At 29.9% G+C, this 18,449-nt stretch overlaps 1 protein-coding gene across 1 annotated transcript; it reads right to left on the bottom strand.

The window, feature by feature from the left end:
- Positions 1-16,493: 16,493 nt before the first annotated feature.
- LOC123267965 lies at positions 16,494-18,443 on the bottom strand. The gene is made up of 4 exons (XM_044732850.1): positions 18,042-18,443; positions 17,651-17,971; positions 17,504-17,581; positions 16,494-17,053 (listed from the first exon to the last, which is right to left on the bottom strand). Exons 1-4 carry the CDS (start codon positions 18,124-18,126, stop codon positions 16,494-16,496), a joined length of 1,044 nt encoding a protein of 347 aa, XP_044588785.1. The 5' UTR covers positions 18,127-18,443.
- Between the last annotated feature and the right edge of the window lie 6 nt (positions 18,444-18,449).

The following is an 18,449-nucleotide window of genomic DNA, read 5'->3' as shown; positions in this document are numbered from 1 at the left end:
TATGAGAAAAAAAAATTGAAAATCATTCTAATTAACTTTTATAATTATGTGATAATACTGACATGTACATATTTAAATTATAGAGTTTGAATAATAATTTCAATAAGAATTGAAATACTAATTTGATCGTTTAAATATAAGAAAAAAAATCTGAAAAACTTGTTATCATAGCACATTGAAATAATAAGTGCTAAATATTTTTTAATAGAGGTTAAATAAAAACAATAAAAAAAAATATTTGTACAACTATTGAAAAAGTGTAGGAAATTGTGTATCATTTTTGCATTGACATTTTAATTAAATTTTATAATTATGTGATAATACTTACATACATATATTCAAATTAAATTATAAAGTTTTGATCAATGAAGCACAAATAAGTAAAAAACAGGATTAATTTTACTGTATTATCTTCATTATAATATGAATGCAATTTACACTTCAGTCTAAGTAACACGTGGCCGGCTATGCTAACACCAAAAATTTAAAAAGTGGAAATAATTGAATTATACGGTATTTCGTTCACGACAAAATAAATTTAATTAATTTTATAGCGTCAACAACACGTGGTAATTATGCTGTTAAAATGTAGCTTATATGACACGTTCGTAGATTTACCATAGCAGCGCCATCTATTGGTTACTTACTCAACCCAGTCGAAAGGTATCGACATCTGTTAGAATCATTTGGAGTTAACAGATAATTGTGACTGTCAAATAATAACAGACAAATAATTAGCAATCAATTAAAATTGCGACTATAATTTGAGATTTAAACTATCCTATCTCTCAAGTTGGATCGAACTGCACATGGTGTGCAAATTTTATTATAATCGGTTAAGTGGTTTAGGAGTCCATTAAAGACAAACATTGTGACACGAGATTTATATATATTAAGATATATATATATATATATATATATATATATATATATATATATATATATATATATATATATATATATATATATATATATATATATATATATATATGTAAGACCGATAGTTTGAGACATGGGGTTTTCTGTGTGAATATGGGTAGCCAATGAATCCAAAAGTCTGCTGCGATAAAATTTTTCATTTATATATTTTTATTTTTCAAATTATGAAGAAAATTGTTACTTTGAGGACAGTCCTCGATGTATTCAATACGTCAGCGATTTGTCCCCATTCTATGCAAATAGGATAACGCATAATTTGAGGACAGTCCTCAAACTATCGTTACTGTGGGGGTGGATACTTTGAGGTCAGCCCTCGAACTATCGTTATTACTGGAACAGATAGTTCGAGGACAGTCCTCAAACTATCATTAATAAAACTTTTTCAAAGAAAATTTTTCTCTTTAATTATTGTCAATTCATATGTCAAGTCAAACAATGATGTAAAAAATTTATAAATAAATAACAATAGCTTATAATAGTGTATAAATAAATTATTTTTTCAATTCCAGTGGAAAATGCCACGTAAAGTTGTTTGGGCTAGATTGACGTAAAAATTATTAAAGCACTTTTTGGAAGAGAATTTATCTCTCTATAATCATTATTTATCCACATATAAGTCAAACAATAATCTAAAAAGTTCATAAATAAATTATAATACTTTTTAACTAACGGCATGACGGCCGAGCGGGTTAAGACATTAGTTCGCTCGTACGTCTTGTCGTGAGGCGAGGGTTCGAGCCCTGACGGTTATTAGAATAGTACCAACACCAACCGTCGGGGGTCGCTCCAGTAGCCGAACTGTCCTGGCATGGGTTTTCTCTGTGATTTCCCCATGTCACTATTCCAATAGCCTATAGAAAGAGGTGAGGAATAGGGTCAATGCAGTACAGAAAGCACAAATCGGTCCATAGCCGTGTGATTATATGGAAGTTGAAAGCAAGGAGGACTAAAATGTGTGCGAAATTATAAGCATTGATAATAAGGATACAACCGGACGTGCTAACCCTGATTAAAAATATTCATTAAAAAAAATTCACTGTCATGAGATTTGAATTTTTTTCAATAATTCCAATTGATTTCAATTGCTCAGTATATATCTATAGATATATAATTTGAATGGAGAGAATTTTTTTAATTTTTTTCAATGAATATTTTTAAACAGGGAAGGTCCTAGAGAAGTGATAATAAAAATTGAAAGTAACAATCAGCCTTGTAAAAACCAAGAACGGTATACAAGTAAAAAGTGGATTATTATTATCATATAATACTTTTTAACTTTAAAAATTCCAATCAAAAATGCCGCGAAACTACGTTTGGGCTAGTTTGAAGTGAAAATCACTTGACTACTTTTTGAAAGAAAATTGTTATCTCACCAATTATTGTCAATTCCCTTCTATGTAAGACCATGACAAAAAAAATGTAAAAAAAGTTCGGAAAATCCAAAAATGCACGCCTCATAACAATCATTCATTTTTTAAGAAAAAAATTATTTGTGTAATTGATTGAAAAAAAAAAAAAAAATCATAATTAAGTAATTTCTCACAGCGTATTTTTTATTTTTTTTAAATATCGGCGCCCGTTTTCCTTGTCATATGCGCACGCAGTCTAAAAAAATCTAGCTTGATCAAGTGGCGCCATAGTCTCACGCGAGGGAAATAAGAAAACTTCGTCTGTTTTTGTACGTGTGTATCGTAGTGAATTTTAATGGAAATTCAATTTGAAAAAAAAAATACGTAAACTACGCAACTGATATGAAATATGCTTCATAACTTTTATTCTGTTACATTGACGTAAAAATCATCTAAGTTGAAAATTGAAAATTTTTTAAAATCGGAAAGTTATTGTTTTTATTCCGTTCTTCGGAAATCGAGTTTTCATCTGATCTCGACGTTTTGAGATCCTAGGAAGCTTCCCTGACTATTCCCGCGATGGTGTCTGTATTTCTGTGTATGTGTGTGTGTGTGTGTGTGTGTGTGTGTGTGTGTGTGTGTGTGTGTGTGTGTGTGTTGGTGTATGTATGTATGTATGTATGTAAACTTCTCATAACTTTTGAACGGCTTGACCGATTTGAACGAAATTGGCAGCAATCCAGAGTTTCTTTGCCTCCAAATATTTTGTAATATTCAAGGTCATTCGGGCCCATAGATTTTCAGGAATCTCAAAAATAAAAAATTAGAAAAACTGTTTTTTTCGATCGGTCAATTCCAAAAACTAATCAGCTCTTCAGCTTAAAAAACTGCATCGATAGCCGTTAACGCGATCAAACTCGGTTAATTCGTTTGTGAGATATTGTGAACGAAAAATTTAGGAAAAGGTCTTTTTCTTACATAACTCCGACATTTCTTCTTGAATTGTTTTTGATTCAAAAAAATTATTTTTAGAACTTAAAAGACCACGTCGATTGCTGCTGAGAACGTGAAAATCGGTTGATTGATTCGAGAGATATCGTTGACGAAAAATTTGGGAACAAGGGTTTTTTTAACATAATTCCAACATTTATTTTCGGATCGTTTTTGATGTGTCGATATAACTATAAGAGCTTAAAAAATCAAGTCGATCTTCTACGAAAACGTCGAAATCGATTAATTGGTTTGTGAGTTATCGTAGTTGAAAAAATACGGAAAAAGTGAATTTTTCAAATTTCTCCAAAATTTTCGGTCTGATCAATTCGTGTCTAGTAGAAAATTGTAGCATTCAAAAAACTGCGTCGAATGTTGCGAAAAGTGTGAAAATCGGTTCGTTTGTCCAAAAGTTGTTGTGGATTGAAAATTAAAAAAATTGTGTGTTATCAAACTTTTATTAGACTTTTGAGGTCTTGAAGCTCAAAAGCATAGAAAAGCGATCTCTTCAAATCCGAAGAGCTCAAAATAGCTTATAAATTGATTTTTTGAGCTCAAAGAGCTCAAAAACGTCATAAGTACGATTTTAAGTGCCTAGGTATGGAATTAACGGGAAGTTACCGGGATGGCCTTCAGGGTCAACTGTTTTCCTAATTTTTTTCTTTACAATGATTTTCATGCAACATATCTGTCAAACACGAATCTCAAGTACTTTTTGATAGAGAATTTTTCTTTTATAATTATTGTCAATTCACATATTGAACAATCAACAATTTGAGAAGTTACAAAATTAATCACAATAATTTTTTAATATTTTTAATTCCAGTTAAAAATGCCCTGTAACTTTTTTTACGCTAGCTCAAGGTAAAAATTATCTTCTTACTTGTTAAAAGAGAATTGTTTTCTCTACAATTATCAACAAACTCGGTAGAGTTTGGCGCCAAGTTCCGTTCTCAAACCAGACTACCGAGTGTGTATTTATTTACCGTAAGCAGAACGGTATTTTGTGGTTGCAAATTTTTTTTCAAATTTATTTCGATTTTTTATTCATAAGATGTTTTATAATAGTAGTATATGCTCTTTATTACACGTATTAATAGATGACTATTAATTATCTTGATGATTTCTATTTAAAATTATTAAAAATAATTAGCACAAACTATAGCGACCCAGATTTTTAGATTTTAACTTTTTTCTCATACAAAAAGCGGATGGCCAGAGAATAAATAATATAAAGATACATGCTAATCTTATGATAAATGGGAAACTACAGTAAAAAAAGATATTTGACAGCCTGCATTTACATCCGCCAGACAGTGCAAGAATTATTTTTACATAAACTATAGCTTTAAGGGGATAGTTTGCCGACAGATATGTTTTAAATTAAAATTGTCAATTTTTATTATAATTACAAAAAATACTGAAATCCGAACAAAAACAGTTTTACTTTAAAAAAAAATCGCGCCAAGTCCACGTTCACAAGACTATTAAGAAAAAAAAATTTTTTTTTTCTTTACAAAAAGATATGAAATAAAAAATTAAAAAATCCAAGTAACCGATAGATTGTATATGATTTTTGGAAATTAAAAAAAATTTTATTGCAAATTTAAAAATTAAAAGAAACAATTTTGGAACGTACTTGGTGTGCGTGATTGTGTACTTCAAATTTTTTTAAGTCCTAGTAGATAGATTACACGGATTTTATAAGAAGTGAAATATTTTGCAATATTAATTAAAATTTTCATCAAGATATTTAATTTTTTGGAGCAAGAGAGAAATTTTTTTAAGACAAGAAATTTTACTTCTGTCAAGAACTTAATTTTTTTGGAGCAAGAGAAAAATTTTCTCAAATCGAGATAATTTTCTTGACTCAAATAAATTGTCTTGGATCAAGATACGTATTTCTTGAGGCAAGGAATTAATTTTGTTGGAATTAGTGAAATTTCTTGTGTCAGAAAAAAATTTTTTTTTCGCTTAAGAAAATAATTAGGAAGAAAAATATTTTCTTGGTTCAAGTGAACCTTTCTTTTTGTGTGGCTTTCAGGGTCAAACGTTTTCTTAATTTTTTTCTCTATAATCATTGTCAATTTATATATCAAAGAAACAATAATTTCAGACGTTGATAAATAAATCATAGTATTTTTAAATATTTAAAATTTTAGTTAAAAATGGCGTGTAACTTTTTTTGGGCTCGTTTAAGGTAATAATCATATTAATATTTGTTTAAAGAGAATTTTTTTCTCTAGAATTATTGTCAATTCCTTTTTTATTCGAACCATTACCAAAAAAACCTGAAAAAATAAAATCAAAATTTTTTCACGCATTAAGTTCTAGACAAACATGCTACGTAACTTTATTTGGGCTAGATTAACGTAGAAATCATCTCAGTACTTATTGATAGAGAATTTTTTTCTCTATAATCATTGTTAATTTACATATCAAAGAAACAATAATGTCAGACGTTGATAAATAAATCATAATATTGTTAAACATTTAAAATTTTAGTTCAAAATGGCGTGTAACTTTTTTTGGGCTCGTTTGAGGTAATAATCATCTTAATACTTGTTTAAAGAGAATTTTTTTCTCTACAATTATTGTCAATTCCTTTTTTATTCGAACCATTACCAAAAAAAACCTGAAAAAAAATCAAAATTTTTTCACGCATTAAGTTCTAGTCAAATATGCTACATAACTTTATTTGGCCTAGATTAACGTAGAAATCATTTCAGTACTTTTTTATAGAGAATTTTTTTCTCTATAGTCATTCTCAATTCACATATTATACAAACAATAATCTGAGAAGTTGAAAAATAAGTTATTATAATTTTTAACATTTAAAATTCCAGTTAAAAATGCCTTGTAGCTTTTTTTAGGTTAGTTTGAGGTATAAATCGTCTTTATACTTCTTGATAAAGAATTTTTTTCTTTATAATTATTTTAAATTCACATATCAAACACACAATAATCTGAAAAGTTTAAAAATAAATCATAATATTTTTTACTTTCAAAAGTCCAGCTAAAAATTTCACGTAACTATATTTAGGTTAGATTAACGTAAAAGTATTTTTTCTACTTGAAAGAGAATTTTTTTCTCTATAATTATTGTCAATTCACATAGATGTCAAACGTGAATCTCAAAAGTTTAAAAATAAAGCATAATTTTTTTTTTACTTTTAAAATTCTAGTTAAAAATGTCGTGTAGCTTTGTGCGGACTTGTTGATATGAAAATTATCTAAGCACTTTTTGAAAGAGAATTTCTTTCTCTCTAATAATTGTAAATTCACTTATCAATCAAACTATACCGAAATATTTGACAAAAAAATAGATGGTCATGAAAATTATTTTATAATTATCCAAACCTGTATGAAACTCTTGTGAAATTTTATGAAACACCCAATTTTTTATTGAAATTTATTTTTCGCTAAATAAAATAATTTTACTTTCTTGTTGTACATAAGTTCAAATGCCAACTATATAATTATAATCTGAATTTTAAATTAACCCAGAATTTTTTTCAGATTTGTTTTAATCCTTAATTATTCTTCCAAAAACAACTTGTTTCTCATTATTTTATGTATTATTTATAACCAAACAACTTATCTATTACTTTAATAGAATTTTTTTATTTACTTTAGAAATATAATTATAATCTGAATTATAAATTAACCCAGAATTTTTTTCAGATTTGTTTTAATCCACAATTATTCTTCCAAAAACAACTTGTTTCTCATTATTTTATGTATTATTTATAACCAAACAACTTATCTATTACTTTAATAGAATTTTTTTATTTACTTTAGAAAAATTCATACTACCAACAAATACATTTTCTGCCTTGCCGATAATTTTCACCCGATGCTAACGCACACTCCATTGCAGGATTTTTCCACTGCAGGATCACTCGACATCATCGCGGGAATAGTCAGGGAAGCTTCCTACGACCTCAAAACGTCGAGATCTGATGAAAAGTGGATTTTCGAAAAACGGGGTAAAAACAATAAGTTCCCGAATTTTAAAAAATTTTCAATTTTTTTTAGCGGGAAGGTAAAAAATTGAAATGATTTTATCAATCGTCTGATTGACACCGTCAAATTACTTGGAATACGACAGTGATTAAACGTTAAATATATTCTTTATCGGTTTGGTCCTCAAAGTATCGGAAAAATCGGTGATTTGTCCCTGAAGTATGCAAATAGCTTATGAAAATCATTCAATTTTTAGTGAGAGTATAACCCGAAATTAACGTGAAAATTATTCAAGTAATTTTTGAGAGAGCATTCTTTACTCTACAATTATTGTCAATTAACATATCAGCCAAACAATGATCTAAAAGATTAAAAATAAATCATAACATTTTTAAACTTTAAAAATTCCAATGAAAAATGCCGCGAACTTTGTTAGAGGTAGTTTGAAATGACAATCATTTCACTACTTGTTGGAAGAAATTTTTCTCTACAATTATTGTCAATTCTTTTTTGTGTAGAACCATTACAAAAAAATTTGAAAAAACAAAATTTTCCACTTATCAAATTATAGCCAAAAATAGTACATAACTTTTATTCTGCTAGATTGAAGTAAAAATCATCTCAGTTTGTTTCGAGAGAGAATTTTATTCTCTATTATTATTTTCAATTTCATAATCAGTTAAACCATTATAAAAAATTAAAAAAAAAAGAGTTTTTTTTCACTTATAGAGTTCCTGCCAAAAATGCCACGTAACGTTGTTTGGGTTAGGCTGACGTAAAAATTATTCAAGTACTTTTTGAAAGAGAATTTTTTTTTCTATAATTATCGTCAATTCGCTAGTCAGTCAAAACATTGCCGAAAGACTTGAATGTAAAAATTGAAATGATCTTTAGATTTGTCTAATTGACACCATCATATTGCTTGGAATATTCTTCTTAATCGGTTTGGTCCTCAAAGTATCGGAGCAATCGGTGATTTGTCCCTGAAGTATACTCAAGTATACTGAAGTATATATTGCATATATGCAATTAGCTCATGAAAATCATTCAAACTTTAGTAAAAGTATAGTCGGAAATCAAATTCTTATTATGCTATGATTACATAATCAGAGCTCAAAGAACTAATGGTTTTAAAAAACTTAAAAATACGCTTATACAGAAAATCAAACTAAAAAATAGAAAATAAATTTTAATGAATTTGAATTAAGAATAGTGTTGGGAATTTTGATAAATATAGATTTAAGAATACTATCAATAAAAAAAAATGTATTTTATTGTAAAAAAAAGCGTGGAGTGCATGGTGTCAATAGTACTAAAAAGTTTGGAAAATCCAAAAGTGCACAACTTATAATGCTCATTTAATTATGAAATAATGAATTAAAGAATGTGAAAAATACATAAAACAGCTAAAATAGCACGATAATGCGATAGCGCCTCTAGTGGAATAAATGTATACAATATCTATATAAGACCATAGACAATATTTATATAATATAGATGTACAGTCTTCTAGTTTTTTGCATGCCTTAAGCGCGAAGCGCGCAGGTATGCTCTACTCACGCCTAAAAATCGTGATTTCAATTAAAACGTAATTTTCACAATTTAAGCGAAAAAAATTATGTATAAAAAGCATATTGAGATAAATAATAATAACTACAGAACACGTTAAAAAAATTTTCTTATCGATTAAATAAGATTTCTCAGGAAAAACTCGTTTTTCTGACGAATTAAATGAAAAGAGCGTGCTATTCACAGGAGCACTGGGCTTGATAACACTAGAACTTTGTCAAAAATCATTTTCTCGGTTTAATTTTTTTTTGTTTTATTCTTCAGGAAATTTGCCAAAACCCTTGTGAAAATCGCGTTTCAAAATAATTCCGTTTTAATACAGTTAATTTTTTCCGACTGTCAGTTTGGTGACTTTTTCAGCGATTTCGGCAGCCATATATAATATTTTTCATAAATAGGATTGAAATAACTATAAAAACAAGCAGAAACTATACATACATGATGGTATAATTACTATCTGTTTTATCATCTGTTAAGATTTTTTTGTGGCTTGACCTACAGAGAAGATAACACCACTCGCGGGAAAATTCAAACAAAAAAAAGAATAATATTAAAGAATGAAATCGTAACCATAAAACCTCAAACGAAATAACAGTCAATCTAAACAATTTGTGTGTGACATGAGCGCTTAAGGCATGTTCATTTGGATTTTCCAAACTTTTGTTTTATTTTATTAATTGTAAATAAACGACACTGAATTACCTAGTCATTCTAATTCGGTGACTTACAATTCTTTCAAAGAATAAAATAAAAAAAAGTTTAACTCAATGGATTTTTTCGTAAATTACAGTGTTTCCGGTGTCTCATACATGACAGACAGGAAAAATTTCTGACTCATTTGATGTTTTTTTCCGTTTCTATTACACTAAATCAATTTTTAAAAAGCATGTAATTAATCTCTATTAAATAATCTTGACAATAGTATGCAAAATATCTTGATTCCGCAAACTAACAAGGCTATAATAATATAAAAACTTACTGAAATAAGGCGAAAAAAATTTTTCGATCGTAAAGCACTTTTTGATGCTTCGCATCATGAGTCGTGCAATATTTTATGGTCAGATATGAGTAGAAGGATTATCATTCAAACATGAGCTGTCAAACATAAATCTAAAAAGTTTAAAAATGAATCATGATGATTTTAACTTTCAAAATTTTAGTTAAAAGTGCCACGAAACTACACTGAAGGTGCTTTTTCATGCTGACGCTTGACGTTGGTGTCTAGCGTCAAATGTGGTCACATGACGAGATTTTGACATGTGCGCCACCTAGAAAAAGTGTAGCGATAAATTGCAGCGTTTAGCGTCAAATTTAATAATATGACAAAAATCTGTGTCTGCTACTTTTCAATATTTATTAGTTGTTATTTTTACTCTCGCTATTATATTTATCAAAACACAGAGTAACATCAGATTGTTTTCAAAAGATCGATTACTATCGATAGTAATGTTGGAGTTACATTGACGCTAATATAGCCCGGAAAAAAAGCTAAATTAAATATTATTTTTATTTAACAGTAATAACTAGGGCCAGGACTTTCGCAGTTGTTTAAATGAGCATTCATATGTTTAATCTCAAATTTGAACAATGAATAAACGCCAACTTCTTGGCCCTAGTAATAACAAAGTTTATTTGGGCGAAATAAAAACTTAATCGTAATGAAATTATTTTTCATACGAATAAAGTTTTATTAGTATTTAATAAAATTTTCTTAAATACTTATATGTATTCTTAATATGAATATTAAGTTATTAAAACAAATAAATCGGCTACGATAGCCGTGCGGACTAATACGTTAGTCTGTACAGATATCGTGCCGATAGGCGCGGGTTCGAGCCCCAGTGGTTGTTAGAAAATTGATTTCAACAACAACCGCTGAGGGTCGCTCTAGTAGCCGAACTGTACTGACCAGGTTTTCTGTGGTTTACCTTGGTCACTGTGCTAAAGCTTAAATAGGCAGGCACAGGCAAATGCGTTCAGTACTTGTAAGTCGGCCACAGCCACTACCTCGAACGCATTAAGGTGGGGTAGAATGAAGAAATCTACCTTACCGAGAGGGTGGGAATAAGAGGAGAAAGCAGGAGAAAAATAAGTGTGATAGTTACATGTATGAAAAACGCAAAGTGGAAAAAGCAGGTGAGAGAATTAAGTGGAATCCCCACCCTCTCCTTGTAAAAACACACTAAGGTTGTATACAAGTAAAAATCACATTTATTTATTAAAACAAATAATTTCAAAAAAGAAATTAATATTCATCAATTAATTATAATATATTAAAATATATTTTCACAGTAAAATCTTTTAATTAATAAATAGTATAAAGATTTTTTAATGAAACATACTAACCTAAGCTACTTATTTACTTCCCCAACCCCTTTATTAGCCAAATAAACGTTTTATTAAATAGTAATAAAATTTGATTACTATTAAAGAAAACTGTCTCTCAGTGTATGTTTGGGCTAGTTTGAGATGAAAATCAGTTTACTACTTTTTAAAAGAAAATTTTTTCCTCGACAATTATTGTTACTTCCTTCTGTGCAGAACTATTAGAAAAAAATCTGGAAAATGGTTCACCCTTAAGGCCATCCCTGCAACTTTCCGCTAGTTTCATACTTAATCGCTCAAAATTGCATTTATTACGCTTTTGAGCTCTTCGAGCTCAAAAATATAATTTCCGTCTCATTTTGAGCTCTCCGAGGTCAAAACTCTAAAAGCAATTTAATGAAACACAGTTTTTTGAATTTTCAAACTGCAATAACTTTTGAATAAATTAAATGATTTCCACGCGGTTGACAGCATTCGACGCAGTTTTTGAAGCCTCATAAAGAATCTTTGAGTATGAATTGATCAAACTAGGAATTTTGGAGTGATTCCGAAAAAACACATTTTTCGGTTTTCTTTCGACAACGATTACTCACGAACAAATAAACTGATTTTGACCGGACTGGAGGTGATCGACGTAGTTTTTTAAGGTTAAGAGCTGATTAGTTTTTGGAGTTGATCGATATAGCCGTTTAAAAGTTATTGAAAAAAAAAACCGGTTAAAAAAATTTTTTTCTCAGATTTTTCACAGTTTTTCTAAGTTTTCTCGACCAGTCCGAATCGGTCCAAGTTCGATCCAAAATCTAAGTTTGGCCAAGCTCTTTTGAATGGCACCAACCGCGATGAAATCGGTCGAAACGTTCAAAAGTTATAGAAGGTTTACATACTTACACACACACACACACACACACACACACACACACACACACACACACACACACACACACACACACACACACACACACACACACACACACACACACACACACACACACACACACACACACACACATACATACAGACATAGTGACACCCTCGCGGGGATAGTCAGGGGAGCTTCATAGGACCTCGAAACGTCGAGATCCGATGAAAACCCGATTTTTAAAAAACGAGATAAAACCAATAACTTCCCGAATTTTGAAAATCTTCGATTTTCTTAGCGGGAAGTTAAAAATGTGAAAAATCAAAATCAAATTTTTATCACTTATTAATTAATAAGTTTATGTAAAATAACTTAAGTTATAGCCAAATATGCTACATAACTTTTATTCTGCTAGATTGAAGTAAAAATCATCCAAGTTTGTTTCGAGAGAGAATTTTATTCTCTATAATTATTTTTAATTCCTTATCAGTTTAACCATTTTGAAAAATTAAAAATAAAAAAATATTAATTCTTTTTCACTTATGAAGATTTTGCCAAAAATGCCGCATAACTTTGTTTGGGCTCGATTGACGTAAAAATTATTCAATCATTTATTGAAAGAGAATTTTTTCTCTATCATTATTGTCAATTCGCTTATCAGTCAAAGCATTACCGAAACATTTGAAAATGAAAATTGAAATGATCTTCTTAATCATCTGACTGGCACCGTCGAATTTCGTGAAATATGACATTTATTAAATATTAAATATTTATTTTTCATCGGTTTGGTTCTTAAAGTATTGGAGCAATCGGTGATTTGTCCCTGAAGTATGCAATTAGCTTATGAAAATCATTCAAACTTTAGTAAGAGTATAACAAGAGATCAAATTTTTATGGTGCTTTAATTACATAGTTATAGCTAAAATGAATAATAGTTTTGAAAAACTTAAAAACACGCTTTTATAGAAAATCAAACTAAAAAATTGAAAATAAATTTGAATTAATTTTAATAAATATGCATTTAAAAATAGCGAGGGGTAAATAAACCGGTGATGTAAGCAGAGTGGTCATAAGTGCACGGCCTATAGAGCATTCGAACTAACTCACCGGCCAGGCGTGGGTTCAAATCCCAAGCTGGTCTTAGAAACCAGCTTGGTTGAGATTCAACCCTTGCGGCATAGGTTAAAATTCTCACAATCCAAAAAAAACCCCAAAGTACCTCTCCCAACAGTTAAAATCGGCGATATGACAACAGCAGTTGAAACCGACTCTGAATAAAAATTAATTAAAAAAAAAAAAATTAGAAAAACGGTTCACCCTGAAGGCCATCCTTGCAACTTCCCGCTAATTCCATACCTATCCGCTTACAATTGCACTTATGATGTTTTTGAGCTCTTCAAGTTCACAAATGTAATTTACGTGTTATTTTGAGCACTTCGAGCTCAAAGAAATAGCTTTTCGATGCTTTTGAGCTCTTCGGGCTCAAAAGTCTGATAGAAGGTTCATAGAACAATATTTTTTAAATTTTCAAACCGCAATAAATTTTGAATGAATCAACCGATTTTCACGTGGTTGGCGACATTCGACGCAGTTTTCTCAGCCTCATGAAGAATCTTCAAGTTTGAATTGATAAAACTAGGAAATTCGGAGTGATTCCGAAAAATCTTTTTTTTTTTTGTTTTCTTTCATTCACGATATCTCTTGAACGAATAGACCGATTTTGACCGTCTTGGAGACAATCGACGTAATTTTTTGATGTCAATAGCTGATTAGTTCTTAAAATTGATCGGTAAAGCCGTTTAAAATTTTTGGCAGCGATCGACGTGGTTTTTCAAGCCTAAGGGCGGATTAGTTTTCGGAGTTGATCGATATAGTCGTTTCAACGATATTCCAAAAGAACCACTTTTGAAAAAAAATTTTTTCTTAGTTTTTTTGAGATTTCTCAAAATCTATCGGTCCGAATCGGTTCAAATTCATATGAAATCTAAGTTTACGGGAACTCTTTAGAACGTCATTTGGTAGGTTCCGATCGGTTTAGTCGTTCAAAAGTTATAAGCTATTCACATACTTACACACACAGCCAGACAGACAGACAGACAGACAGACAGACAGACACACACACACACACACACACACACACACACACACACACACATATGCATACATACAGTCATACAGACACCATCGCGGAAATAGTCAGGGAAGCTTCTTAGGACCTCAAAACGTCGAGATCCGATGAAAACCCGATTTTTAAAAAACGAGATATAACCAATAACTTCCCGAATTTTTTAAAATTTTCAATTATTCTTAGCGGGAAGTTAAAAATATTCAAATGACAGGGATATATAGTTTATTCTGCAGAAGTTTTACTCTAGACGACCATGTAAAGTTCTCTGTAACCGTGTTCACACGAAATTTTTTGAAAGTGTAAGATTTTATCAATTTTTATGAAAATTTAGGAAAATTTAGAAATTGCCTATTCATTACCGCAAGTTTCACTAGCGTGCCTTTTATAAGAGTTCTTACAAAGTTTCATAGAATTCTATAACATTTCATGAGTTTTATTGAAATTTTATGGAATTATATAAATTATTAGACTTGAATTTTATGCCAGATGATTTAATTCTAGATTTTGAAATTCATTTGATCTCAGAAAAATTATAAAATCAGAATATTTCTTTATGTAAGGCTTAATACATATGATAGTTACGACGTAACACGAACTGTGACTTGGACGAGTGAGTCGTGTTTCATACTTCGACGCAAGAGGACCCGAGTTCGAGACCAGTATACCTCAGGATTTTTTCATCAAGTATTTACGTATAAAATAGTGGTTTACAGTTTGTTATAAGTCCACAACACTATAACTGATTTCAAAATTGCACTCTCTTTATTTTTGATAAGAAAAAAATAATTCCGATGCAGTTCTCAGCAGTGTAGGTTTTTTTGTTGAGAGCTGATTAGAATTAAAAAATCGATTGATACATTCGTTTAAAATTTACCTAAAAACACAAGTTCGAATTGTTTATTATTATTAGGTTACTTTGTCTCATAACAAACCCAGAGGTATGTTACTTTGAAGTTAATTCATGATGTCCCCAAACTATCGGTATTATCGTAGAAATGATATATTTTGTTTGAATTTGTGATATAAATGAAAATCGTTGTGACAATAGTTTTGGAACCTTTTATATCACTCAAAAATGAAAAAAAAAAAGGTGTCTCAAACTATCATATATAAAAAGATATAAATTTTTTGATAGTTTGAGGACGTCCTCAAAGTATCAGTCCTCAAACTATCGGTTAGATCTGTGGATACTTCAAGCCCGTCCTCGAACTATCGGTTGCGTCCTCGAAGTATCGGTTTAACCGTAGATATGTCCCCGAACTCCACGTTTTATATATATACTTATATATGTATATTACGGTGTGCCAAAATGAAATTTCCGTGGAGAACCTTTTAAAATTGGAATTTTGAGTTCCACTTTTAACAGCAGCTGTGTTTGGGCATTTCCTAAGATATTTCGGGTTGAGAGAATTCATTTGATTATTTATAGGATTTTTAACAGAAGATTTAGCGCTTTCAAACGCTTCATTTCAGCGCTTGCGTCAATAGCTGCTTGTTAAGCATGTAGCCCGTTTCCACTCTTGTTTGTTTCCTGTAAATTGCTCATACTTTCTTGATTTACCAGCGCATCGTACGGAGTGGAGCGGGTTGTCATAACTATATATATATATATATATATATATATATATATATATATATATATTGTTACATGCTATAGTAATATATATATATATATATATATATATATATATATATATATATATATATATATATATATATATATATATATATAAACGGGGCATTCCACGCCAAATCGACCACTTTTGAACCCGACCCCTTTAGATTTTGCTGAAACTTTTCCATCCTTCTCTACCCTTTGGAAAACATTTTTGAGAATTTTTTCAAATTTTTTTGTCCAACCTCAAAAAAGTTATAAATTTTTCAAAAAAATGGCTTTTTTATTTTCAAATAGCCATAACTTTTTTAGTAATTAACTTTTGAGTACCTTTTTTTTAAAAAAATTTTTGTTCTTGAATGAACTTTTCGAAAAAATATACGAAAAAAATTTAACATGATCAATTACATAAAATAATCGGTTTTTTTAAGTACAATCGTCATTTTTTCGAAGTCCGCCATTTTCTTTTTTTTTTTTTCTCATAAAAAACTTCAATTTATTTGACAACTATCCCCGCTAATCCCAAGCAGGGCCGATTTTTTTTTATATTTTTTTATTTATTTAAAAAAATTTTGTTTAATTTTAAAAATGAAAATTTTTTTTCATAAATACTATTTATATAACAATAAAAATGTTATTTAATGGTTCTGAGGTATTATAATCTCTATTTATTATATTAATTTTCTATTTTTTGACTAGGATTAATGATTAATAAAGTAAATTTTCAATGACTGAAAATTATTCAACAATTTATTAATTACGTCTCTGGCGTTTAAATATTTTACAAATTTTGTGCTCGTTGGAATTTGAAAAGTTTTTAATGTACAAACAACCATTTTTGTCTGGAATTATACAGTGTAATTGTTGAGTTCCTGTGATCGGTTTTGTTTTTAAAAATCTTTCATTTAAATCATTTACTGCTGTTTTATAATCCTCTTCTGGGGAAAACTTAGTTATGATGTTTGGCAAGTTGTCCGGATCAGAAGTCCATTCAAAGAGTTCTTCAGGCGTTGTTATTTGTTTCTCAACCGCAAGTTGGAGACTTGCTCTTGCTGCATATCGTTTAATGGTACCACCAATACCATTACATGGACCTTTGCCATGGGCTGTCGCAAAAAAATGCCATTCAGCAGGAATGTCGAAATCCTCTTCGTGATAATATAAATTTACGAAGTTTTTAAAGTTTTTAAATTGTTGAGGATCCCCGTCAGAAAAATAATAAATTTTGTTACAACGTTTAGGAAGACTTTTCACATAGTCAGTTATTAATTTGATAAAAACATGTACGGCAACGGCATCATGATTATTACAATCTGAAATAATTACTAAACTTTTGTGTTCAAGTTCGGCATTTACTTTATAATAAATCAATACTGGGAAAATTGTTGCTTGATTATTGTTCCAGTGAAAACCAGATGCCGCGTTTTGCACTACGAACGCGTAATTTTCTGCAAAATCACAAATAATGATAAATTTATTTGGTTCTAATGTTTCTCTCAATGTTTTCAAAAATTTTGCTTGTTCTTTAGCAATAAATGAGTGAGGTAGAAGAGTTTTCAATTCAGTACAAAAATCTTCAACAAATTCTTCTATAGGCTTAATAATAGTTTCTAAACTGCTTCTCGGTTTAGATATCCAATACTTATATGTAATATTCTCAATTTCGTGATTTTCAAAACATGCCAGTAAAAGGTTACTCAACTCATCTACCCCTGGACAGTTTTCACATCTACCCAAATAACATAGAAACGATGGAGATTTACATACAATCAAACTCAAACAATCACTATAGTGTGTAATGGATATATCTGTATTTCTTGTTAGAGAATGAATATTCGCACCTGAAACATTTGTGATTTAGTTAAATAAAAATTCACACATTTATAACTGTTAATGAATTTGATAATTACCAAGCATCATTAACTTAACGTTTTGATGGATCGTACAGACACAGATGGTATGTGTTCCACTTGCCCCTGCTAACACACAATGTTTAGGTCGCAGAGAAGCAAATCTCGAAAATCCAATTTTCTCTGCAGCGTTTATTTCCCGAAAACATTGGTATAATTCTTTTAAGTTAGACAGGACAAGTCTTTTTTGGACGGGTACTCGATTACCATCATCATTTCGAACTGAAACAAAATCTTTCATACCTGGCATCGGAGCACTGTACTCATCATCATTATAAAAATTTTCAACTTTCAATTTCACTTGATCTGCAATTTTTCTCCCTATAAAAAAAGATGTTGAGTAAGTGAGTCTTCAGTTGTGTTTAAGACATCAATTTAATGCTATATATACCTAATTTTGATTCAGGTACTGAAAGTAGACCTTTTTCTTCAACCAACGCTTTTGCTACCCTTGACATATGTCTTGATGTATTCATAGTTTCAGAAATACGTCTTTCACTCCATTGTTCAGGTAATAATGTTAAAATCTGTATTTTCAATGATTTTTCCGTTTCTTGATCGTTAAATTTGTCTTGCAGTAATTTTATTAAAGCGCGAAAATTTTCACCATCATCATCGACCGGGTCTTCATCAGTTGAAGAGAGTAAAACCTTTTTCAAGCTGTCAGATATCTGATTTATTTTGTTGTTTAAAAATTGATTGTCATTTAATTTTCTTGATGGGATTGGTGATTGATTTAACAGCTGTAATGCATGATTTATTACAGGTAACTAAGTTGCAGCGCTAACTTGAGATGCCG

This window comes from Cotesia glomerata, linkage group LG6 (genome assembly GCF_020080835.1).
Source record: "Cotesia glomerata isolate CgM1 linkage group LG6, MPM_Cglom_v2.3, whole genome shotgun sequence".
In the NCBI taxonomy this organism is placed as follows: Eukaryota; Metazoa; Arthropoda; class Insecta; order Hymenoptera; family Braconidae; genus Cotesia; species Cotesia glomerata.
The sequence above is the reverse complement of the archived record's forward strand: the minus strand, read 5'-3'. Positions and strand labels throughout refer to the sequence as shown.

Coding starts and splice junctions, on each gene's coding strand:
- LOC123267965 (XM_044732850.1), bottom strand. CDS start 18,126: ATGAATACATCAAGACATATGTCAAGGGTAGCAAAAGCGTTGGTTGAA. Junction 17,972..18,041: donor AGTACCTGAATCAAAATTAG/GTATATATAGCA, acceptor CTTTTTTTATAG/GGAGAAAAATTGCAGATCAA. Junction 17,582..17,650: donor CGTTAAGTTAATGATGCTTG/GTAATTATCAAA, acceptor CAAATGTTTCAG/GTGCGAATATTCATTCTCTA.